Source organism: Aythya marila, assembly GCF_965140915.1.
Source record: "Aythya marila genome assembly, chromosome: 4".
Lineage (NCBI taxonomy): Eukaryota > Metazoa > Chordata > Aves > Anseriformes > Anatidae > Aythya > Aythya marila.
The window spans coordinates 28,818,929-28,841,957 of NC_139045.1; the positions used below are offsets into that span (position 1 = coordinate 28,818,929).

The following is a 23,029-nucleotide window of genomic DNA, read 5'->3' on the forward strand; positions in this document are numbered from 1 at the left end:
TGCTGAACCATTGCTCTTTCATGCATTGGTAAAAATGTTAATAATGGATGACAGTCTCAGCAATAGTTTGTCCTTTTCTTAGCAGTTCAGCATTTTGCAATGTGCATTAAAAATAAAACTTCTGAAAATATGTTTTCGTTTTTGCATTGTCTTAGGTGAGAGGAATTGTATTATTTTCTTTAATTTCAACATTATCAGCTCATTTTATAACTAAAATTTATTATACTTAACATGCGTCTAAATATGTGCCTGCTTTTTGCTAGATTTATGAAATTGTAATGGATTTTTTTTTTAGTTTGTTTATATAGGCTTTACCTATATAAACATCTGTTTCAAACAATATCAGATCCAGTTTAATTCTTTTTATGTTGACCATTTAGGTCAAAACATTACACTTTTGCTTTCTGTCTCAATAAAAAGTTTTGCTGTGTCTTTGAATTTATAATGCTTCTGCTAATATACTATAATCACTCCCAAAATGGGTGTTAGGAAGAAAACAAGTTTTACTCATGGTAAAAACTCTAGAGTCGTTTTACTGAAACCTTTTACATCATAATCTGGGACTTGATACTGGTGTTTCATGCAGAGAAATTGTCACTAAAATATACTGCAATTAAAGTAATGATTTTTCCAGAGTCTGTCACAGTAAAAACATCCCTTCAAGCAGTCTGTGATTTAAATAGTGGGTGGATGCTTCTTGGAGTTTGTTATCTTTCTGAAGATGCCATATGCACTTGGTAGACTCAGGCTGTGGGACTACCAGAGCAGAACGTATTTTCAGTGTAACTGCGTTTTCTTTGCTCCATGAGCTATTGTGGATGTGAAAGTGAGGATAATTTTCTTCTTGGCTATTTGTGGCTCCTGTAGTGGTCCTCCATGTAGCATCCAAGGACATGTAGGAAAGGAGGAATAAGACTGGCTAAAATTGAAGAAGTGCAAGGGTCCTGGGAGAGGGACAACAGAAGAGAAGATTGTTAGAAGCAGAGGCCAATAATGTGAGGAAGAAAGGGATGACCCAGGCAGCAGCAGGTGAAAGAGGAAGGATTAATGAGAACACTTAACACTGAAAGGTACTGGATGGGAGGAAAAAGGGATAGGAGTACAAGTGCAAAATGATACCTTACATGCTACTTAATAATCCTATATTAGATGGGAGGTTGCATCCAAGAGCCTCTAGTTACTTTACTGCCTTGTTATCATTAAATATCTGTGATCATGCAGCAACAGTACATATCTTATCCTGCTTCTCCTTTTAAATCTGTGTGGAGAATAACCCTAATTCTAGGACCAATTAAAACAAACGAGAGAGATACTTGAGAAGATTCTGAACTAGCTATTGTTCTAGTAAGTAGAACATTTTTATTTAACTTGTCTTTTTAAGGAAGACAGCATATTAGAGTATTAGTCAAAAAGGTTGTAGGTAGCAACAGTATGTATTGTGAGATAATTTAAATAAAATGTATCTAGTTGTTCTTGTGTCATTCTGGCCACTTCTGGCAGAAAGAAGTTAATTTATCTGGTCTAAATTTGTAAATGCCATGTAACTAATTGAACTCTCAGTAGTTACTCTTCAGGCCTTGCAGTCTGTTACTTCTATATCACACCTGAAGAAGGGCCTGTGTGATTGAAAGATAGCCTGCTTTTTCCAATGATACCAGTTAATGCAGAGCCAATTGTGAAAAGCCTGGCTCTGTATTCATGAGAACCTTTGCAGGTGCTGGATGGTTGCTAATTAGGTGACGCAAAGCCTTCTACTTTCCAGGCTAAACAAGCTCAGTTCTCTTGTTAATTTTCATCCTGGTGTCTGTATACTTTATGATATGGTCTTAGCTCTCTCTTCTACTTCCCAGCAGGCCCCTTGCCTGAGAATTTTTAGGATTTTGTTATCTCTGTTGGAGAAGATACTTTAGCCTGTGAAAACTCGGCTTTAAGCTGAAAGTAACTGTTTCATGAAACTGCTTTGCTGTAATTAGAAACTATTTATTATCATTGTTTAACATTTCTGCAAAATCTCTTGGACTACATATTCATCTCTTCTCTGTTAATTAGCCTCTTAGATTTATATTTAAAAAATACTAATTATCTCTGTATTCTGGTGTTGTCTTTATTAGCTCCTTACATGGCTTTTCAGAATGTTTATTTCAATGTGTCATGACTTTTGTAGTCAACAGAGGCATGCAATATAAAGGTAAATAGGGCTGTACATCCCATTTCTACAAGAGAGGCATCTAAGCTGCGTGAACTGTGTTTTAATTCTCTAGAGACTGAAACCTCTTTTTTTGTGCTCTGAATTCTGTTTTCCCTCAAGTTTGCAGTAAAATCCACTGAGAATGAAGTAGTTGGTCTGGGAGATAGCTGGATGACCCCTGAAGTGAATGGTAAAAACATTCTGAGATTAACAGCCTGGTCTAAATCCCACTGAAGACAACAGAATCTCCCCTACTGTAAAGATCCTCTAAAAACACCTGAGAGAATTCAGCAGTGTTGGAAAGAGTCTCTACTGTAATCACATTTGTTATATAAATAGCAGTTTAAAATCTGTTTTTAGTTTCATTCCGATGCAGTTCGATTATTCAGAATAGTTATTTTCACGGATTCATAGATTTATGTGTGACGGAGCCATTTTATGTGGCTCTAATCTGTCTTCTCCATTTCACAAGACATTAAATTGCAACCTGCTATGCCTGAATACAGGTCTAATCCTTTGTTTGCCTGAACTGTATCCTCCCAGAAATGCATTTGTACCTGAGTTAAAGATACAAATCCTTCAGTTTCCTCCTTTGAATTTCATTTTTTTTTCTCATAAATTAATGACAATTTAAGTATTCTTGCCCTGTGAATGTACAATTACTAAATATTGATTAATTTCTCTCTCATGAGAAGTTTCTCATGATAAGACAATTACCATAGGACTTGGAAGGTCTTTTTTGGCCTGTAGATTGTAATTTGTTTGGGTAAGGTTTTCTTTAAAAAAAAAAAAAATGGGAAAAGCTGTTTGCAGAAGCAAATGTATTATATTTTTCTTTAATGCTCTAGATAAAGAGATACGTACTTCCTAAATTTTTTGTTCTACATGCAGTCACTCTTCTCATATTTTTCCATTCAAATCAGCAGCAGAAATGTTCATATGCTTACTTACCATAAGCACTATTATCCAACAGGTCTCCTTTACAAATCCTGCTTCTTCCCACCTCTCTCTGTCCCTTAAGTAGTCTTCATTGCTTTTCCCTGGATGTCTAAATTTTTATTTGTCTATTTTAAAATATAATTTACTTTAGAAATGTACTTTACAGAGTAATCCAGTCTACTTTGTGGAACTCCATTATTTATCATAACAAACAAATCATAGACTTATTGGAAAATTACTTTATATTTCTTAACAAGTCATTGATGAAAATTGTTAAGATGAGACTCACTGCCTATTGCAGCACTGTATTCTTCAATAGTAATTAATAATTTGACACTAAAAATTACTTTTTTGATCAATCAATTTGGCAATTTTAAATTAAATTGATATGTACATTGCTACCATTGTATAACTCTAATACTTAATCATAAAATTGTGTGGTAACAAATCAGATGTTTAGCAAAATTCTGGTTTATATCTGTATTAATTTTTAGTTACCATACTTATAATTGCATCAAAGAATAATAATAATGTTTCTTTGACAATATCTGGTTTCCATTAGAATGCACTAGCTAGTCTATAAATATATTCTCATCCTTTAATTTCTGACTTAATTGAATTCTGTGTGAGCATTGTCTATTCTTTTGTCTAGAACACATATCCTGCTCTAATTAGGCTTCATCTACCTGAGTCGTTAAGTTTCAGAGAGATTGGAAGAGGCAATGCAGGCATATGCAGAAGAGGCATATATGCAGGCATATAGTACTAATATACAGACATATTAGTACTCTGCTTGAACTTTCTAATATATTTCAAAATTTGTTCAATATTAATAGCAGTAGGCCAAACACCTCCTGAAGATGATTTTAAGTGGTATTTTGATGTTCTTCATTTGAACCTGGTTATTTTAAGTATTTGTCTTGAGTATACATAATTTACCCTCTTTTGTTGCTTTGTAAGGTAAAAAATATTTAATCAGCCTTCTGTTTCCAATTATCATCCTGAAAATACAAGATGAAAACATTTATAGAATAATATTTTCGAGAACATTGAAAAAAATCTGCTTCATATCAGTACAGCTTAAACCCTGAGTAGCTTTGGAATCAGGATGCTTTTTGTCTAGCTTTGGCAGCCATTTGTAATAATTATCCAGCATCTTTGCTGCTGCATTGATGTAAAGCAATATCAAGCTGCTGGAACAACTGATAGAATAAAAATAGGATGTTAAATGTAACTAAGGTGACTTCCTTTTCTTAAGGATGACTATTTCTCTCCTTTTGTAAATTAGATCTTTATTCCAATACTGCAGCATCTATGCGTTAACTGATAAAGGTGGCTTTTCATTTTCTAGCTTGCAGTATATGCAGATGCACTTTAAGAAAGTCTTTTATTTTGACAGCTTTTTTTTTTTTTTTTTTTTTTAAAAGCTATATTCAGGTGGTGTTAGGAACAATAGAATATGTTAGCTGAGTAGGGAATATAATGCAAAGCTAACAGGTATAAATATACAATTTTTTGAGCTTGGAAAGAGATATGAGGGAAAAAAATATACTAGCATGGGGATAATTAATGGAATTAGTGGAATAGAGTATATAAATTTAATCTAGAGATCTAAAGAAGAAAATTTGGCAGTACAGAAATAAAAGAAAAAATATTGATAGTCCAAGACAAGGGAATATTTCCAAGGGTGACTCAAGTACTTAAAATTATGATATTCAATCCCTGCAAAATACTTTGAAGTAAAATAATTGTAAAAATACTGTTGTTGTTTTTTTTTTTTGTTTTGTGGTTTTTTGTTTGTTTGTTTTTTAATTTCTCCTAGACTTGGACAGATACATCAGTTTGGCTTAGGTTTCTTCTCCATTTCGTCTTACCATAATCCTATCAAACTGGAGTCATTGATAATGAAATTGTTCTGTTCCCTTTAAAGCTTAATTATTTTTTAAACAATTTTTGTGTGTTGTTGTCTTATTTTGTTTGTTGCAATGTTTTAATTTTCTTGATGTTTTCCAAAATCTTATTTTCCAAAACACAATTTAGCTTGCCACTGGCTAATGTCTCCTTAAGCTTTACTATATATTTTACTGAGACAAACATGTGCAGCTTGAGACAGCTGTCATGATAGAAAGATGTCAAGTAATGTAAGGTATTTTCAGTAATTTGATATTACTTGATGATGTTTTAATATTTATGAGGTTTTCCTCTTGGTTACTCGGTTTGCCCCCTATGACATCATCATATATCGCAAAGCAACTGCAAATTCTTTCACCTCGACACACAACAGTATAAAAATCACCTGCCTTGTGAGTCTAGGGGCTACATTTATAAAATAATACGTCTTTTCCATGCCATTAAATAGATCTATTTCTATCACAGTACCTTTTTATACGTAATGTTATAGTCCTAACACCTAGTAAGAGATTATGTGATCTGAATACTACTGTCTTGACAGATTTATGGCCATCATAAGCCACCAGGCATCTCTACTGACTCGAGAATGAGACTAAAAGCTTTTTGACTGTGATTTATGGCTTAAATTTTCTCTGAAAGGCTTTATGCAACTTTAATAGAATCTTCCTGTCACATATTATACTGAATGATACCTATTCACCTAATTTCCTCAGAGATAATTTATGCTGGCATTTTATTTTATGGCAGTGCTAAACAAGTTTATACTTGTTGACAGCATCATAGACAAAGAATTTATTTCAAACTTTCAAGTACAGGGCAGAATTTGAGTTCATGAGCCATTTTTTCTTCCTACCAATGTGGTCTGTATTGAGTTAATATGCTACAGGAAAGGAATTCAGCATGATTCTATATAAAGGTTTATAGAAAATAAATTAGAGAACAATAAGCTAAAAATGAAGACAAGCAACAGATTTATTCCAGCAATACCAATTCACATAAATTGCTTTACTGAAAGATTTGAATAGTTAGTCTTTTTATAAGTATGTGTATCAAAATTGACTCAGGTGTATGAGTGAAGAAATGTTTTGTCTTATATGGTTATCCATTCTGAAATTACATATAATATATAACAGCTGAATGTCAAAAGTTTCTGACAAAGCTTCTGACTTATCCCTACTTCATTTAGTAAAAGAAATGGGGGGGATTTTCTAGTCATTGTTTCTATCCAAATTGGGTAAGAATCTGTACTGCTGTTAAATTCTGCTGAAGAATTTCATGAAGTACTAAGGACAAAGTTTACTGAGAAATGCACAATCTATTACTATTTAGCCAACTGAGAAAATGAATAACAAGGATGATTTTTTTTTTTTTTTATGGAGAAGTATGCTTTAAAATTTTTGATTTTTATTTTTTTTCTCACTAAAACATGGATTTTCCCCTGTTCTGCACAAGGTGGGGGGAGAAAGATATGTTGCAGCATTCTTTCCAGATGTCTTCATGAAAGGCCTGTAAATGAATAGTGGAATAAAATAGTTACTTCAATAAGGTAAATAAGAATAAAGAATAAAATAAGAATAAAAAGAGGAATATATGTAGATTAAGTAAATTTTACATCCCTATAAATGCAGGGCACCCAGCATTCATGTAGCATCAGATGGATCCCAGATGGATTTCCCAGAGCACACTGCAAAGAACCTTTCCTCTCTCATACTATGTTGGCTTTCATCTTGCATAACAAACAAAAGTAAATATTTTCACCTGACAAGCTGAAAAGTTATCTCTGTCATAACACCCACCAACGTGCATTGCTGGGCACTACAGCATACTGCTTTACAGCTGCTGCTCATCCTAACACATGAGCTTCACAAACACTTAAGGCCAACAGAGCAGCTAGTTCAAGGTCACTAACTTGCAAGGTTGCAAACACATCCCATACTATTTAATAACTGTATGTTGTTTGAATAGATTTATTTTAATAAATGAGGGACATAGGGCACAGATGGAGATACTGGTCCTCCATCTTAAAATGAAAAAAATTTACTGAGATCTGTCAACAACTATGTATTTTTAAATTTGGGGACATACATGTAAATATCATTGAGTATAGGATGTGACTGAAGGTGCTAATTTTGGTTTAAACTAAACAAATGCTAAACAATATATTCCTTAACATACCTTCCAACTACAGATCTACCTGGTCCAAGTCCTTTGTCTAAAGACTGGAGATCTTTCTTGAATATAAGTTAGAGGACTGATTAAAAACTATGTGAGGTTTCTTGACCTGTATTAAATGAGGTGATGGTAGTCATTTATAATTTTATATTGCACTCTTAAATAACATCTCATTTTTCTTCCAGCTGATCTGTTAATTTTAAAATGAGTAAGTGTGAGGCTAAGCACTCTTTTTATCCCATTTAATTGTTGTTTCTTTTTTATAATATAGCTCAGAACCATATATATCATTCTACGTTAACACAAATTAATGTGTTCTGCACTTAACATCTTAAATCATTTAATTTGATGCTATGTAGTTCCACACCGTTGAATAGTTGTAATTACTTTTTATTTTCTTTCCTATGTCACCTCTAGAAAAAAAAAAAAAAAAAAAAAAAAAAGACTGATAAAAAGTAGTTTATGGCTAAATTTACAGGACTTCAAGTGCAATAAATTACATGGTTCTTTCCTCAAAATGTGAAGAGAAAACTAATTTTAAAGAAAACCTTCCAGGTTTCCTTGGGGAAATTAATTTACTTTTTTTTTTTTTTTTTTTTTTTTCCCCCCAGAAGAAGACTATATAAGATTGTATAGACAAAACATAACTGTCATCTGAATATAGAGAAAAAAAGAAACGCTGGCATACAGAGAAAAAGGACACATCTAGAGTTCTGGGTCCATGTCTGGGTGCCCCAGTGCAAGAGAAGCATGGGGAGAGATCGAGAGAACTGAAATTGTTTCTCCTGGAGAAGAGAAAGATCATGGGTGATCTTATCCATGTGTATAAATTCCCGATAGGGGGAGTCTCTTCTTTACTGGGGAACCAGTCTCCTCTCTGTGGTATCTATTGGAAGGACAAGAGGCACTGTGCACAAACTGAAAGACAGAGAATTCCATTTAAACATAAGAAAAAAATGTTTATTTATTAAGGGTGATGAAATACTGGCACACTGACTCCACAACCCCAGAGAGGTTGTGGTGTCGCCATCCTTGGAGATACTAAAAACCTAACTGCATGTTTTCTTCATCAATCTGCTGTAGTTGACACTGGATAAGAGGGACTCTCTGTGTCCCTTACAATCTCAACTATTGTGTGATGATTCCCTAATTCTATAAACACTTGGGTTAAATCAAGGGAATAATATGTGCTCAGTTCATACAGCAATGGTAAAACTTGCAAGTAGAGCTTTCTCATTCCTTTCTCAACTCTTTCCTCTGTGTTTCTTTCCTCTTCCCTTATGTCAAACTGTCAGATTTAACACTTGGGCAAAGGAGAATGAATGTTAGCACCTTAGTATTCCCTCTTTGAAGCTGTCAGCTTTTATATATAATAAAAGCATATGCATGCATGGTGTCACAAAGAAAGTGCCATATGTAGTTGGTGGGAAGGATACTAATGTTTTGTGCTGTTAGCACAGGGTATAAATTTGAGATCCATACTAGTTTGTTAGCAATTCAGTCACCATGAAGTTTCAACACAGTTGGATATCTAGAGGATGCATACTTAGCAGTGTAGTCAAGACTTCATTCAAAGCTGTTCTCTTCTGAAAGTAACAGCCTGGAATGAGAAGAGGAAATATAAAAGCAGGTGATTGAGAAATACATTTAAAATACGTTGATTACTTTTTGATTTTAGCAATTCAACCGAAATTCTGCCTCCTGATATAAAGGTGTACTACTCAGCCTGGGTAAGTGACAAGATGGCACACTGCATTAATCTTGGATTTTGGCAATTTATTGGATCGTAGTGGTTCAAATATTAAAGGCAAGGATGACATTTGAAAATAGTATGCCCATAGCACTATTAGGTGAGGACTAAGCTGTTTTCAAGATAATAAATAGAACACAGACTGAGCATATCTGAATAAGATGTTCTTCTGTTCTGTGGTGGGAAAGTAAAAATTTTTATTCCATCACTCTATCACTTCATTGATGCTTTTTACTTATATAGGGATCTCTCATTTGTACACTTCAAAGCACTGAAGTTAAAAAGCAATCACCACCCTCATTATATTAAGGGATAATTGAGTGACACTGTGTCTAAGGTAATATAGCGAGGTAGCTCTGTTGAGAGAATTAATGAAATAAAATCAGCAGACGATTAAAAAAGTAGTAGAAGAGAGAAAAAAAAAAAAAAAAAAAAAGAAGAAAAGCCTAATGGCTGTTACCCAAAGCTCTGAATCATGAGCTTGTCAGAAAGTAGACTGATGCTTTCTCCAAGGGCCTCTCTATATATTTGATGATCTCTCTCTTCTGGCAGAGCACAAGAACAAGAGAAATGCTGCACAAATGCTTGCACAAGGCAAAAAGCCCATCTAGGCTACAGTCCTCTCTGCAGCAGTGCCCAGCAGATGCTTGGCAAAATCATAGTGTTTGGGTCTTTTCAGGAATAATGGTTCTTCCTGCTTGTACTCTCAAGCTTGAGCACCCAACATTGTTTTTAATAATGTCTCTTCCATTACTTCTTCAAAAGTTTTTCTTTCAATGTTCATTAATGTTTTTAGCTTTTGCAACACTGTTTCAACAAATACCACAATTTCATTATTTACCATGTGACCATTATTTTTATTTAGATAATAAATAACATTTATTATTTACCATTATTTACCATGTTCTGCGTTCTATTTTTTCCTTTAAATTTTTCTCTGTCTTTTAAGATTACTATATTACAGAACACTTTTTGTCAGTGGTGGCATTTCAAACAATTTACGATGTGCTGAACTCTAAATATTTTAAATTTGCACAGTTATGCTTTAATCCTTTTTATTCTTTCCAGGCAGAAAGAGTATGAGTAGTAAATTGGCATAATTAGTTTTCATTGATCTCAAAGGTCTAAAATCCAAATGTTATATACAAGGTGGTCAAATACATCTTAATTTTTCACAGAAACAAACAAACAACAACAACCAAAGAAAAAAAAAGAAACACTCATAGTTTCCACACCATCTTATAGTTTCCATTGTGGTCTTCCAAGGATAATGTCAAACATTATCATGTCATCTTCAGTGGCATAGCTGTATTACAGCAATACAGAACAGTTATCTTGTATGCGTTTTTCTTTTTCATGTTCCTCTCATAACTATGTTTTGAAATAAATCTCTTCAAAGTTCTGTTGTACTTAAAGGAAATGATGAAAATTATATCACCTCTAATTAATATACATATTGATATACATAATAACACATATAATATATGTTTATGAAATGTGCTATTGATTAAAGGCTAATGGAGATAACTTGGGTGGGTGGGGTAGTTTGGTTGTGGTGGGGTTTACTCTAACCCCAATAGCTATGTTGGTAAATCACAACTTTATCACATGACATGGAAAACTTTGTTTAATCTTATTGTTAATTCACTATTTCCATTGAATTACCTGTACATATATTTTAATGAATCAGAGGTTAAATCGTCTTAATTATTTCAAAATTGTTCTATTGTTTGTGCTGTTTTTTTCTTGTTAATTTATTTTTTTCTATTCTTTCTCTCTTACATGCTGCAGTTGCAAATATATTGTGGCGAGAGCAAGGTACTAATATAAATGTTTTCTTCATATTTTTCTATATTATAATGAAATGCTCATCTTTTGTTCCTAGGTTGTTTCATTATTTTCTCATAGTCTACAGTTACAGTAATTATCTTCCTCCCTTGAAATATTTGAGGGATTTGGTTTAAAGAAAAAACGTAGTGGAAAATAATCCTTTCAATGTGGGTGCCTTTATGAACTGTTTTTCCATTTGGAGAAGGAGGAGAAAATAAACTGATCAAAAATTTTAGACAGTTACTCAAAGGAATAGAACAAGAAACTCAGACGTAAAATGCAGGCCTTTGTTTGCTGACATGATAAAGCTTCCCACCAATCAGCTTATATGCTGTTGATCTTGTCTGAATCATTCTTACTTGTGAAAATTATAATCTCTGTCAGTTTAGTTAAAACTGAGTTTCCTGCTTCTTAGCAAGACAAAACGTTTTCTTCTTTACATACTCAGGAGGGGTTTGTGAATGTTGGGGTAGGGAATAGAGGTTTGTGATTAGTTTTGTGATAGACTGAAGAATAAATATAAATACAGACAGTATCAGATGTTAATAGCATAGAAAACATGGAAAGTATATTTTACTAGTGAAAATAGGTATTAATTTTCATATACATACAAGATAATATTTTCGTAAATCATACTGCAGAAAAAGTGTCACCATGGAGAAATATTAAAATATCACATAATTTAAGTGAAATTAAGTGTTGTTGTGAGCTCTCATCTCTTTGCTCTAAGTATCTGGATCTTAAGTTAAAGTTTTAATTTAGGAATTTATGTATTTCAGGAATAGGAAATGTTTCAAGTATTTTCTTTGAAGTATTGATAATACTATACACGGCTCAGGTTTTGCTGTGAATTCATGCTGCAAATTATATTTCTATGTGTTTCTTAAATGAATATTTTAAATTAATTTAAGAATTCAAAAATTTGTTTTCATTTGCCTAATTACATACTAGACTTTAGCATTTATCAGTATGTTTACAAATATGAACTAGGCTGTTGGTTTTACATGTACATTTATATATATATTCATATTTTATCAGTTTCTCAGCTGGTATAAGCAATCACTTGATTGCTCTGTTGGCCTTGCAGAGTGTAAATGATGTGTTCAGAGTTTCATACAATTTCACTGTTAAAAGTTAAACTGATAAACAAACAGATGCTTAGCTCAAAGTTTTCAAATGTATGGTAGGCTCTCTGCTTATTGGGAAAGTGTCCATCAAAGTGTTCCCTTGTGTTTTATCTTGAACAAAACTGGAAAAGAGTGTGTAAGAAAAGATTTTGAACGTACCTTAGAATGTAATACAATGACATAATGCATACACAAGCATAAATATATCTCTGTACATTCGGGAGCAAACCCAAACCATCATTTCTTTTTTCCAAAAAGGTGTTAGCCGGTTTTAAACATAGAATCACATTTGTCTAAATGCAGCAAATATATTTAAAATTGTTGTTGTTGCTTCTGGCAGAGAAACTGCCAGTACTATGTTATGTTGGGGGAGGCAGGGAGAGGAGAGAGGGCTTGCAAAATTACATGAGATGTCCTGAGAGGAACAGCTCCTGTATTTGTAAATAACAGGCTTGCCTAAGTGATTAGATATTTATATAGATATTTGTAGATGAATGCTCAAAGGAAGAGATTTGGGGTCATAAGCATGGGGATTATGTCACTGGATCCACAGGTAAAGTTCCTTATGTGAACTGGCTGCTCTGACTCAGGAGAAAGGGCATTTCTTACTGAGTCTCTTTCACTGACTTTGAAGAACATTTTAGTGAACGTTACTATCTGGACACCAGGAATACAGCCATAAAACTTTGGGTTGTGCTGCTGTGCACAAATATTATCTGTAAATTAGCAAGCCTGCTTTGGAATATTGTCAACTAAGGGGGACATTTTAGGAGTCAATTTATTAAATGACTGTATCACTTCAGACTATTGGCTGATTTACTTCCTCACATTCTGGTATTACTTATTCTGATAATAACTATAATACACTTTAGGGCGGTGGGTCCAGGGAGAAGGGAAGACCTTGTTTCGTCCCAACCAGATATACATATTTATTTTTCACTAAGATACAGTAAGTCAGTTGCTCAGCTATCTGTGATGTTCACTAGAAGGGGCAGCTTAACTTCAGACTTGTCTACAAGTTCCAGCAGTTCTTACAGGACACAATGTCAGGCACTTTCTAAAGAAAGAACTTGGCATCTTATCTTATATAGGGTATGTGCTTTACCTGCAAAGGCATACACAGGTATCCCATTAGCTAGTCTGAACATATTGTAAAATATTCCTTATGCCCTTGATATGCTATTAATAGATATATGTGATAGAAAGTTAGGAAAGCCCTGCATGGAGACTGTTCTTTCCTTCTTTTTAGGACAACTTGACCAGAAGTGGGAATGATTCTAGAAGATTTCTCAAAGATAATTGAGCTTGCTGTTTTTGGGCATGGCCTTGCAGCCCTGTGCATCTTACAGTCTTCTAAATGACCTTATTTAGACTGTGAATTTGTATGTATTTACATACATATAAACACCTACGTACATAGGTACATATGTGCACAAACCCACACTTTTTTCCCCCCTAACGTTCACATTATTTTATTTGACATTAAGATGTTTCCCTTTTCTATTAGCATAGGTTTTCCTTTGGAATTTAGAATAAGCAGAGTTTCAGGCTCAAATTTATTTTTCCTGAGTTTTATTTCTGTGATCATATGCCAAATGTTTTTATGTCAAGTGGAAGCTTAGGTACACAGGGGACATCTACTTTTTTATCATTGTAGCCCACAGTTTAGTTGTTAGGGTTTATTATAATAATTTTATAAGTAAGGTGATTTTCCTCTTCATAAAATTCTGCAAAGTCATTCATCATAGCAAATCAACAATTGTCTTAAGTAGTGCATGGTAAACTTGGAAGGATGTTCTTATTCATAAGCATGATCTGGTTCCCACCTTCTCCACAAAACATTACATCATGCCTCTCATTCAGCAACAGTGCCATAGGATTGAATAGTTCTATGAATACTTGTGTCATTTCAAATTTGGACTGAATTTCTCTCTAGCTCTGGCTTTCCAATAAAATTCAAGAGAAAGTATTTCCTTTTTGGACTAAAAGAACTGTCAGATAGAGCAAGGATTTATAACAAAGGCTTTGAACTTCTCTTTCAGTGTGATACAGAAATTATTTTAACTCTTCCATCCCTTAGGAAAAGAAAAATAAGAATACATGAAGAATATATATTCATTTTATTTCAATGTAAATTATTTCATGAGAAGACTTTCATTACTGCAGCTGTCAAACTATAGATTATATTTCTAGATCTATATTCATAAAGACAACGTCTTACCAGTGGAGAAAACTGTGAAATTCTGAATAAGAGCTTTGTTTTAGTTTTACAACAGAAGATCCCATAGGATTGGTTGTATTAGCATAATACACATTAACAAACTGATCTTATACGAGTAATATGATGAGGGTTTTACTTCAATATGAGGATTTTCTTTCTTGTGATTATTTAATTTTGTATTTTTCAATGTGTGTGTGTGTTTGTTTTTTCCCTAAGGTCTGGGAATTGGGAACATGTTTTATGTTTTTTATGAAGATGGAATCAAAGTAATACAACCAGTGGAATGTGAATTTCAGAGACATATTAAGCCTAGTGAAAAACTCCTCGGTTTTCAGGCAAGTTTGTTTTGTTTTGTTTTTACATGTAGTATTTTCTCAATTATAGTTTTAATTAAGAAATGCTATTTTAGCGTTATCTGCTTGATAAATTCAGATATGCCTTCTCAGTTAATGTATAACTTATGATAGTGTACTCAAAATTTGTTGTCTTGTCTTTGATCAAATTCAAGCTTTCAGTCTTAGTTTGAGATTTAATTTATCTCCGTTGCTTTTCTTACCCTTGTCTTTCCCTTTTTTCTTTCTCTCCTTCTCTTTTCTCCCATTCCTTTCTTTTAACAGCTCTGTATCTTCTCTTTATTTTTGCCTTTTTTTTTTTTTTTAATCTCTATTACTCAATTTTTTTTTTTTTTGCATCTCTATTACTCAAGGATTAACACTGTATTAAATATAATATCTGAATTAATTATTTTAATAGTTTCTTTTTCTCCACTGGATGTTTGTTTATATCATTCTATCATGTATTTTGTTTGTCTGTATTAAACTGTCAGTTGTCATGAGGCAAATCCTTATCCTGATAAACAACCTTAGAGCTCCACTAAGTTAGTAGAGATGATCAATGCTTTGACTCCAATTTACAGTTCGTATGAATAGTTTCAGTAACATTATTGTCAATGGATTTATAGTTGCTTTCACCAAATCCTGTGCATTTATGAAGTAGCTTTTATGTATATCGCTACAAAAAACAGTAGTGCATTCTCCACTTCCATTTGTTCTTTTATTGTCATTGTTTTTCCTTTACTGTTAATCAAACCGCTAGCTGACATGATGCATGTTCTCACAGGAACACTTGGTACTAGTCACTACATTGACTTGTTTTATATGATCTATTAGCTTTTAAAAATAATAGTTGTTTTTTTTTTCATTATTTGGATTTGAATGAGTGACCTTGAAATGAGAACCCATGTGTAATAACCCATGAGCTGTACAGTTTGTTTTTTCCCTAATACCTAAAGCACAGCAGAACAGCACAAAGTAACAGCAGAACTGTCTCATTGGAATTTGCCTCTTCAATTTACATTATTGATGTCAAAGGCTGCTGTACTCAACAGCAAGATTTATTTTAGTGTGAATAATTATGCTTTGAACAGCTAATCATACCTTGATTTGTGCAGCTTAAGTGAAATTAGGTTGACACAGCCAAAAATAAGCCAAAGAGCTTTTTTATGGCTGTTTAATTCAAAACCTGATTATTTAAGAAGTCTGTTAAAATTTTATCGGTCTAAAGTGCAGGCTAGATTTTAAATGTATTTTTATTGAAATGTGGTAATAATCAGGATGGATAAGTCAGACTTAATTCCTTCTTGTTGCCTTCAAACATAAATTAGCATAATAATTAACCCCCCCCCAACCATCCCTAAAAAAGAAACCAGGAAAGCAGACTACTTGACAGCTTTCATTTTTAAGTAGGTGTAGACTTGTGCTTCTTCGGGTATCTCTGGTTTGTCATAAAATATATAGCCAGAAATTAAGCTTTGTACTCATGCATGCATGTCATTTTGCCCATTAAATTCAACAATATTTCTACATATTCTTCTGAACACCAAAAACTTCTTCCTTCACTTATAATAGAAGTTAATAAATCTTTGTTCTTGCAAGAAAAAGAGAAAAAGATGAAATGTGAACTTAAAAGAATTTCTTGCATATACTGTTAATACTAACAGTAATACATATAATAGTACATAACTGAAAACCAAACCAAAAAACTCATGGAGCTTTAGATAACTGTTGCCTCCTTTGCAGAATGTCTTATCTTCCTCTTTGGAAAAATCATTTTCTCTAAATAATGATAACAAAATGGCTCAGTTCTATCCCATGGTCAAATTTTTACCTAGCTCAGTATGTGACTGTTTAATGGTAAGAGCTGGTGTTGTAAATTGTTTGCTATTAATTCTCTTCAACTGTCATATAACTGCTAATCAGAGATGTTGCTATATTGCATATTTTTAAGTTGCTTTATATAGCCTTTCAAATCTATGGTGGCTATTGCTAAGAGAATCTGTGTCACTTAGCTCTTAATATAGATGTATACCTATAGGAAATCATTTCGTGCTTGCTTTAAACTCTTCAATTTCTTTACATTTTTCTCAATTAGCTGCTCAAACGATTAGTAAAACTCCAGTAGACCTGTATCACCGTCAAATATTTGTTAAAGTGTAGAAACATTTCTAAATTTTGCAGTGCAGTTTAGGTACTAGAAGTGAAATACACATGATACTGCAATGTTCCTTTCTGGCTTTCCTGTTTACTTGTCAGCAAAATAGAATTACCTTTATCTGAGCTTTTGTAAAAGAATGAACTCTGGTGTTTCTACATGGCATTGCATTGTGTTTTGAATGAGTGGTGCGGTATTTACACATGCTTATTTAGCTATGCTAATTTTCCTAAGGTAAATACAATTTCTCAATAACGATATACTTGAGAACTCTTATCTAAATATTTAATTGCCTCTTATGCAACTGAGTGTCAATACAGTGAAGCACTTTAGTGTGTGCCTAACATGGGAATCAATTAGACTTTTATTGTGTTTAAAGTGAAGGAAAAGATTTAGCGCTTTACTGGATCATCTTGGTTCACAGGAAGTTATAAAGAGCTTCCTCCACTCCTTCTCAGAATCATTTAAATTACTGGAATATTCTAAGTAAGTACCAAATGAAAGGTGACTTTTATTGGGCTAATATTGACAATTCTGTTTAAACTGTTGTCAAATAGATCCTTATCCATGCTCCAAGTACAGCTTCTCAGCAGTTAAATGTATTCTCATTCTGAAGTGTTTGGGGCATATTCCATACTAATATGGAACCTCTATTTATATTCTGCAAATTAATATTATCCAAAGCCCTTGAATTCTAATTCTTATGCAACAGTGTATTTATTTTACCCTCCAGTTAAAATAATTGGGGAAGGGTGGGGGAAGGCAATTTAAAAATGTTGAGATTGATATAAAAATCATTCAGGGTTCAACATAATTCTGATTCCCTTTTTATTACAAGAACTAACACATCGTGGCCATATTTCAGAATAAAATAGATATGTGTTTGAATAAACTGAGACTTCTAATATTTGAAGTTGAATATGTGCTAAAGGTTGGAACAGAATGCTTAATTTCATAATAATATTCAAAATGTTACTATGTGCCAGAGCAAAGTTTCCACTGGATGTAAACTTGAGACACAGTAATTAGTCCACAGAAATTTCTTTTGTTTACATATTTACACTCTTGTGACACAGGAAGTGTAGTAAATGCATAATTGTTGAGGAAAAAAAATGAAAAAGGTCCACAGTGATTTTCACTGTTGAATAACAAGTATGTTCATCATTTACAACTTTCTGTTGTAAGATGGAATAGGTGATGTATAAATTCAAACCTGGACAGATACACTCCTGTAAATGTTATCTTACTATTAGCTAATTAAAGCATAGGTGGAGTTTTCATTATACTGCTTAAAGAGATTTACTCAAATTCTTGTTAAAACACATAGGACTCTTGCATTAAGTCTAGATTTATAAACAAGGAGTTTGCACACAGAAATCTGTAAACATGTGTTTTCTCCTGAGAATTTTGCCCCAGTCTAGTTTAAAAAAAAATCTGTGAGGATTTATTTTCCTCCGTTTGCTGACATGATGTAGGGTGAGACACTTTTTGATTAAAAGTCTGGGAAAAAAGCAATGAAATAAGTTAATGTTCTATCAGATGTTAGCTTTTTTAGAGAATGAATTAGGAAAAAGTAAATTGCTCATATTTTAATTAGAAGAAGAAAATGGTGGTTTTATTCTTATATTTCAAGGAGAAATTATTTTAACCAATTACCCAACCTCTGGGAAAATTAATATAGAGACTTAGAATTATTGCTTCTAACGTCAAAGAAATCTGAACTGTCTAATCAGATAACTGCTAACTTTTCAAAAGTAAGATTTTGGTACCATTGATTGAAGTTATTTCTGGAGCTTCTAGATTAACGTGAATAAGAAGGGAAACAACTGCATAAACCCACTGCTGCTGAGGAAAAAGTCTATTTTGGATATGAGAATTTGGGTGCATATTTTTTACTGTTGCTTCAGAGAAACACTTTTTTTTTTTTTTTTTTTTTTAATTTTGGAGCAGAGTGAGAGTTGCCGTTGTGTTATAGGAATTTATAATAAAAGCAATATTCTAAAATGAGTAAATTGAATTTGTATGTGTAAATTTATCTTTCTCTATTTTTTACTTTTGATCTAAGACAGTATGGTGCTTTCTTCTTGCTGTACTGAAGTGGAAAAGAAGGATTGAGTTTTATGAATTATCTATGTGTTAAGAATCATGCCCTGTAGTTTCTAATTTAAATAAAATATGTGTATGCATACATCTACATACATATATACATATATGTTATTTAGGTATGTAATCTTTTACATTGAGAGAATATTTGGAAATACATTTCAATCAGTGTTTTAAACTCAGATTCAGGAAAATAGCTCTGTCCTGGTATACCTCCACAGTGGGAGGTATGATTAATCATTTACACTAATCTATATGATGCCATGTGCGAGGAACCTGAATTCCTTCAGTGGGAGTTGGTGCTATTTTTACATGGTATGTTGAATGTGCCTTTGTAGAACAACAGCATCAAAAAATGAAGAAAACTAAGGTGAGTTTCTAAGAGAGATGACTGGAGAGGACACAGGATAAACATTTAAAGATATAAACATTTAAGGATACATTATTTGAAGTAATTGTTTGCTGAGGACACAACAGGAATGTTTGTGAGGACACAAAAGGAACAATCTAAAAGTAGTTATCTGTTTAGATAAAGCATGGAACTAAGACAAGGCGTATTTAGAATAAATATAAAGCACAATTTGAGATCAGTGAACAATCTTCCAGTTGAAGTGACAGTTGCACAGAGGGCGAATGACAGTAGATCTGATGATTGCACGTAATATTAGAAACACACTTGTTTATGTTGACACTTCACTTTATATAATGAAAAGCTTTTAGCCAAGTTTAAGAAAAAAAGTTTTCTTTGTCACTATGCTTATTGTTCTTTAAAAACAGATTTTAAACCTCTCTAGAGAGTGCATGGCTTTTTTAGCAGTGCAAGATATATCTTACTCTTTATATGTCTAAGTTCTGCTGAAGGTCCTGATTATGTGCCATCCCATGGAACCTGAGTTTAGTAACTTTTCCTTATCAATGTGATTTCTGAAAGACCTTCGCTTTGTTGAGGTTTTAGAACCACATAGGAACAAACAGGGGCTATTGATCTTCTGTAAAGAAACGCCTTCCGTTAGAGCTCAAAATTGATTTATTTCTTATTTGACATATAAAGATTGAGTGTATTTTCTCAAATGTACAGAGTCACAGCAGGCAAAGAATGTTGATGAAACAGAAAAGTTGGCATTGAAATGCATCATCTACTTCTTGAAAACATTGATTAGTACTGGATATGCAGTCATTGGTCACAGCCACCATAGGGAAAAGTCCCTTTTCACAAGGGAAATGTCCACCTAGTTGACCAAAGGAAGCCAGCTGATGTAATCGTTTTGGATTTTAGCAAAGCTTTCAATAACATTTCTCACAGTATCTTTCTGGACAAAATGTCCACCATACAGCTAGACAAATATATAGTACAATGGGTGAACACTTGGCAGATGGGTCAAGCTCAAAGGGTTATAGTAAGTGTGGTTATACCAGGCTCTGATGGATTCTGCATCTGGAAAGGGACAATTGTGGATATACATGTGCAGACTTGGGGATGAGATGGAGAGGAGCCCCATAGAAAGGGATCTGGGGTTTTGGTTGATGGCACATTGAATATGAGTCAGCAGTGTGCCCTGGCAGCCAAAAGGGCCAGCCGTACCCTGGGATGCATCAAGCACAGCATTGCTAGCCAGTCGAGAGAAGTGATTGTCCCTCTCTTCTCTGCACTGGTGCAGCTTCACCTCGAGCACTCTATGCAGTTTTGAGCACCACAGTATAAGAAGGACGTGAAGCTGTCTGAGAGCATCCAAAGGAGGGCTGAGAAGACCAGTTTCTAGATGGGAGGGAGAATGTCTGAAGAGCAGCTGAAGTCCATTGGTTTGTTCAGCCCAGAGCAGAGCAGGCTGAGGCGAGGCCTCATGGTGGCCTGCAGCTCCCTCACGAGGGTAGCAGAGGGGCAGGCACTGAGCTCTGCTCTTTGGGGACAGTGACAGGACCTGAGGGAATGGTGTGGAGCCAGGACAGGGGAAGGTCATGCTGTGTGTGAGGAAAATGTTCTTCACTAAGAGGGTGGCTGGGGACTGGGACAGGCTCCCCAGGGAAATGGTCACAGCAGCAAGCCTGTTGAAGTTCAAGAAGTGTTTGGAAAATACTCTCAGACACATAGTCTGTTTTTTTTTGTGGTTCTGTGTGGAACCAGGAGCTGGACTCCATGATCCAGAGAAGTTGTATATGCCTCATCCCCAGAAGTGTTTAAAGCCAGGTTGAATGGGTCTTTGAGCAGCATGATCCAGTGGAAAGTGTCACCGCCCTAGGCAATGGGGTTGGAATGAGATGATCTTTAAGGTCCCTTCCAACCCAAACAATTCTATGATCCTTGTGGGTCCCTTCCAACTCAGGATGGTCTGTGATTCTATGATGTATTGTTCTGTCACATTATTTTTCCCCTTCATTTAAAAGGAGTCTAAGGCTTAAAAACAGAATTATTTTTAAAGATCTCTTCAATTCTTTCTGTTCATTCTACACTGAAGTCATCACCTGCTGACATAATTATTTTCACAGTGACCAGTTATGATGCGTGACACAGAGCATTTTAAATTAGGAGGAATAAATGCTAAAAAAAATAATAATTTTATTTTGTTGAAATTGTCACTTGCAATGAGAAGAAGAAAAATAAAGAGGGAAAAGAGGAATAGGTCAGGAAAACAACAAAATAAACCCTTGACACATGTTGTACCTCTCCATGCAGAATATTTTTCAGCTTTTTGTTTTTACGTAAAGTTGATATCTGTTATAGGAATAAATCATACTATTTCATTAAGAGAATTTCTACATACGGTATTGTATTTGTCCAAATATTTTTTTTTAATTTTGATAAAAACAAAACTTTACTTAGAATAAATAGAAACAGAGATATAAATACCTATATATATGATGAACAGTAATACATTTGCAAAATATAAATAGTGAACATAAACTAGGAGAGTTAGTAATTATGGAATATGGAGTATGATTTCACTGAAGTCAACAGGAATTTTGTTTTTGTTTTAATTTAATCCTTTTGTAGGGATGGAAGGACAGAGGGGTAAGGAATGATAATTTGAAGCAATTGATTTATATGGCGTTTAAGACTAGCGTGATAGGTCTCTGGAATGTCTTACAGCACGAGCAAACTTCTGATGCAGTGGATCAGTACTCCATATGACCAGAAAAGCAAATGCCTCTAATTATTGTTGCTTTGTCCCGTGGCAACATGCGCCACATCTCCTCCTCTTCTCTTGGCCTCCAGCTACACAGTCATCTTTCCAATTTTATATTTCTGCATCTTGTACCTGCCTTACTGCTGTGTCCTCAGATGTAAGCCCTGTCTATAACAGCATTTCTTTGCAGTTTTACTGTGATGATGCAGAAGGGGGAGTTGCAAGCTCAGTACAGCAATGAGATATTGTGCATCTAATTTGTGTGCATTATTTGTTTGTTATTTTTAAAAAGGTTTCTTGCTTACTTTATTTCTACATGTATTATTGTTTCAAATGGGATTCTTTCTCAGGACATGTGTAGAAAACACACATCGTTCCTTTGAGGACAGAAATGCTAATGCTGCCTGAATGTATTGAAGTATGTTTTACACTTAGAGTGCTTGTGAGTAGCACTGTTTACAACATGCATTTTGGCTAGCCTCAATATATGTCCTGATGTCAACTTGTCCTTTTTCCTTCACTAAATTTTCTGAGATTTGTATTTTACAGTTAAAAAGGGGGAAGAAAAAATATTGATATTTTTCTAATTTGCCTTTATCTATTGCATTAGCTGTTCTGATTCTTACACTTTCTCAGTTTCTTTTGAAATCTAGGATGAAGTTTGTCCCAAAGCTGATGGAAATCCTGTTCAGCGGTGTGTATGGGCAACTGCTGTTAATGTAAAAGACAAGTTCATTTACGTGACTCAGCCCACACTCAACAGAGTACTTATTGTTGATGTACAGTCTCAGAAAGTTGTACAGGTATTTCTAATTTTTGAGTTGATGTCTAATTTGATGTCTAAGTTTTTTTCATTATATTTTGGAAAAAAAAAGATGCCATTAGTTTGAGAGTAAACAGTATCTGGAAAAAAGCTCATTTACATTTAACAACAGTTTGTTTAATTATTGTTCCTGTGAATAGTCAGTTGGCAGGGACAGAATCAATATGAAAAAATACCTCTTACAAATATTAAGTAGTTGGGGAAATGTAGTTCTTTGGAAAATTTCTGAATTGAAGTACTTTTCACTTTAAATTGAAGGTATAGAATAGTATTTTATCATAATGGAATTTAACTGTTTTGACAGGAAAGGTCAGGGGGTTAGGTTGGCTACAGAATGTGGAGGGCTGTTACTC

General features: G+C 33.9%; 1 protein-coding gene across 1 annotated transcript in view; it reads left to right on the plus strand.

Moving 5' to 3' along the window:
* FSTL5 (follistatin like 5) overlaps positions 1–23,029 on the plus strand; it is a gene marked incomplete at its 3' end in the record, with an annotated part of 350,355 nt that overhangs the window by 300,103 nt on the left and 27,223 nt on the right. The window contains exons 11-13 of the mRNA XM_082758605.1: positions 10,752–10,778; positions 14,355–14,473; positions 22,507–22,656. Coding sequence (XP_082614731.1) covers positions 10,752–10,778; positions 14,355–14,473; positions 22,507–22,656 — 296 coding nt within the window. The remainder of the gene's footprint in view (positions 1–10,751; positions 10,779–14,354; positions 14,474–22,506; positions 22,657–23,029) is intronic.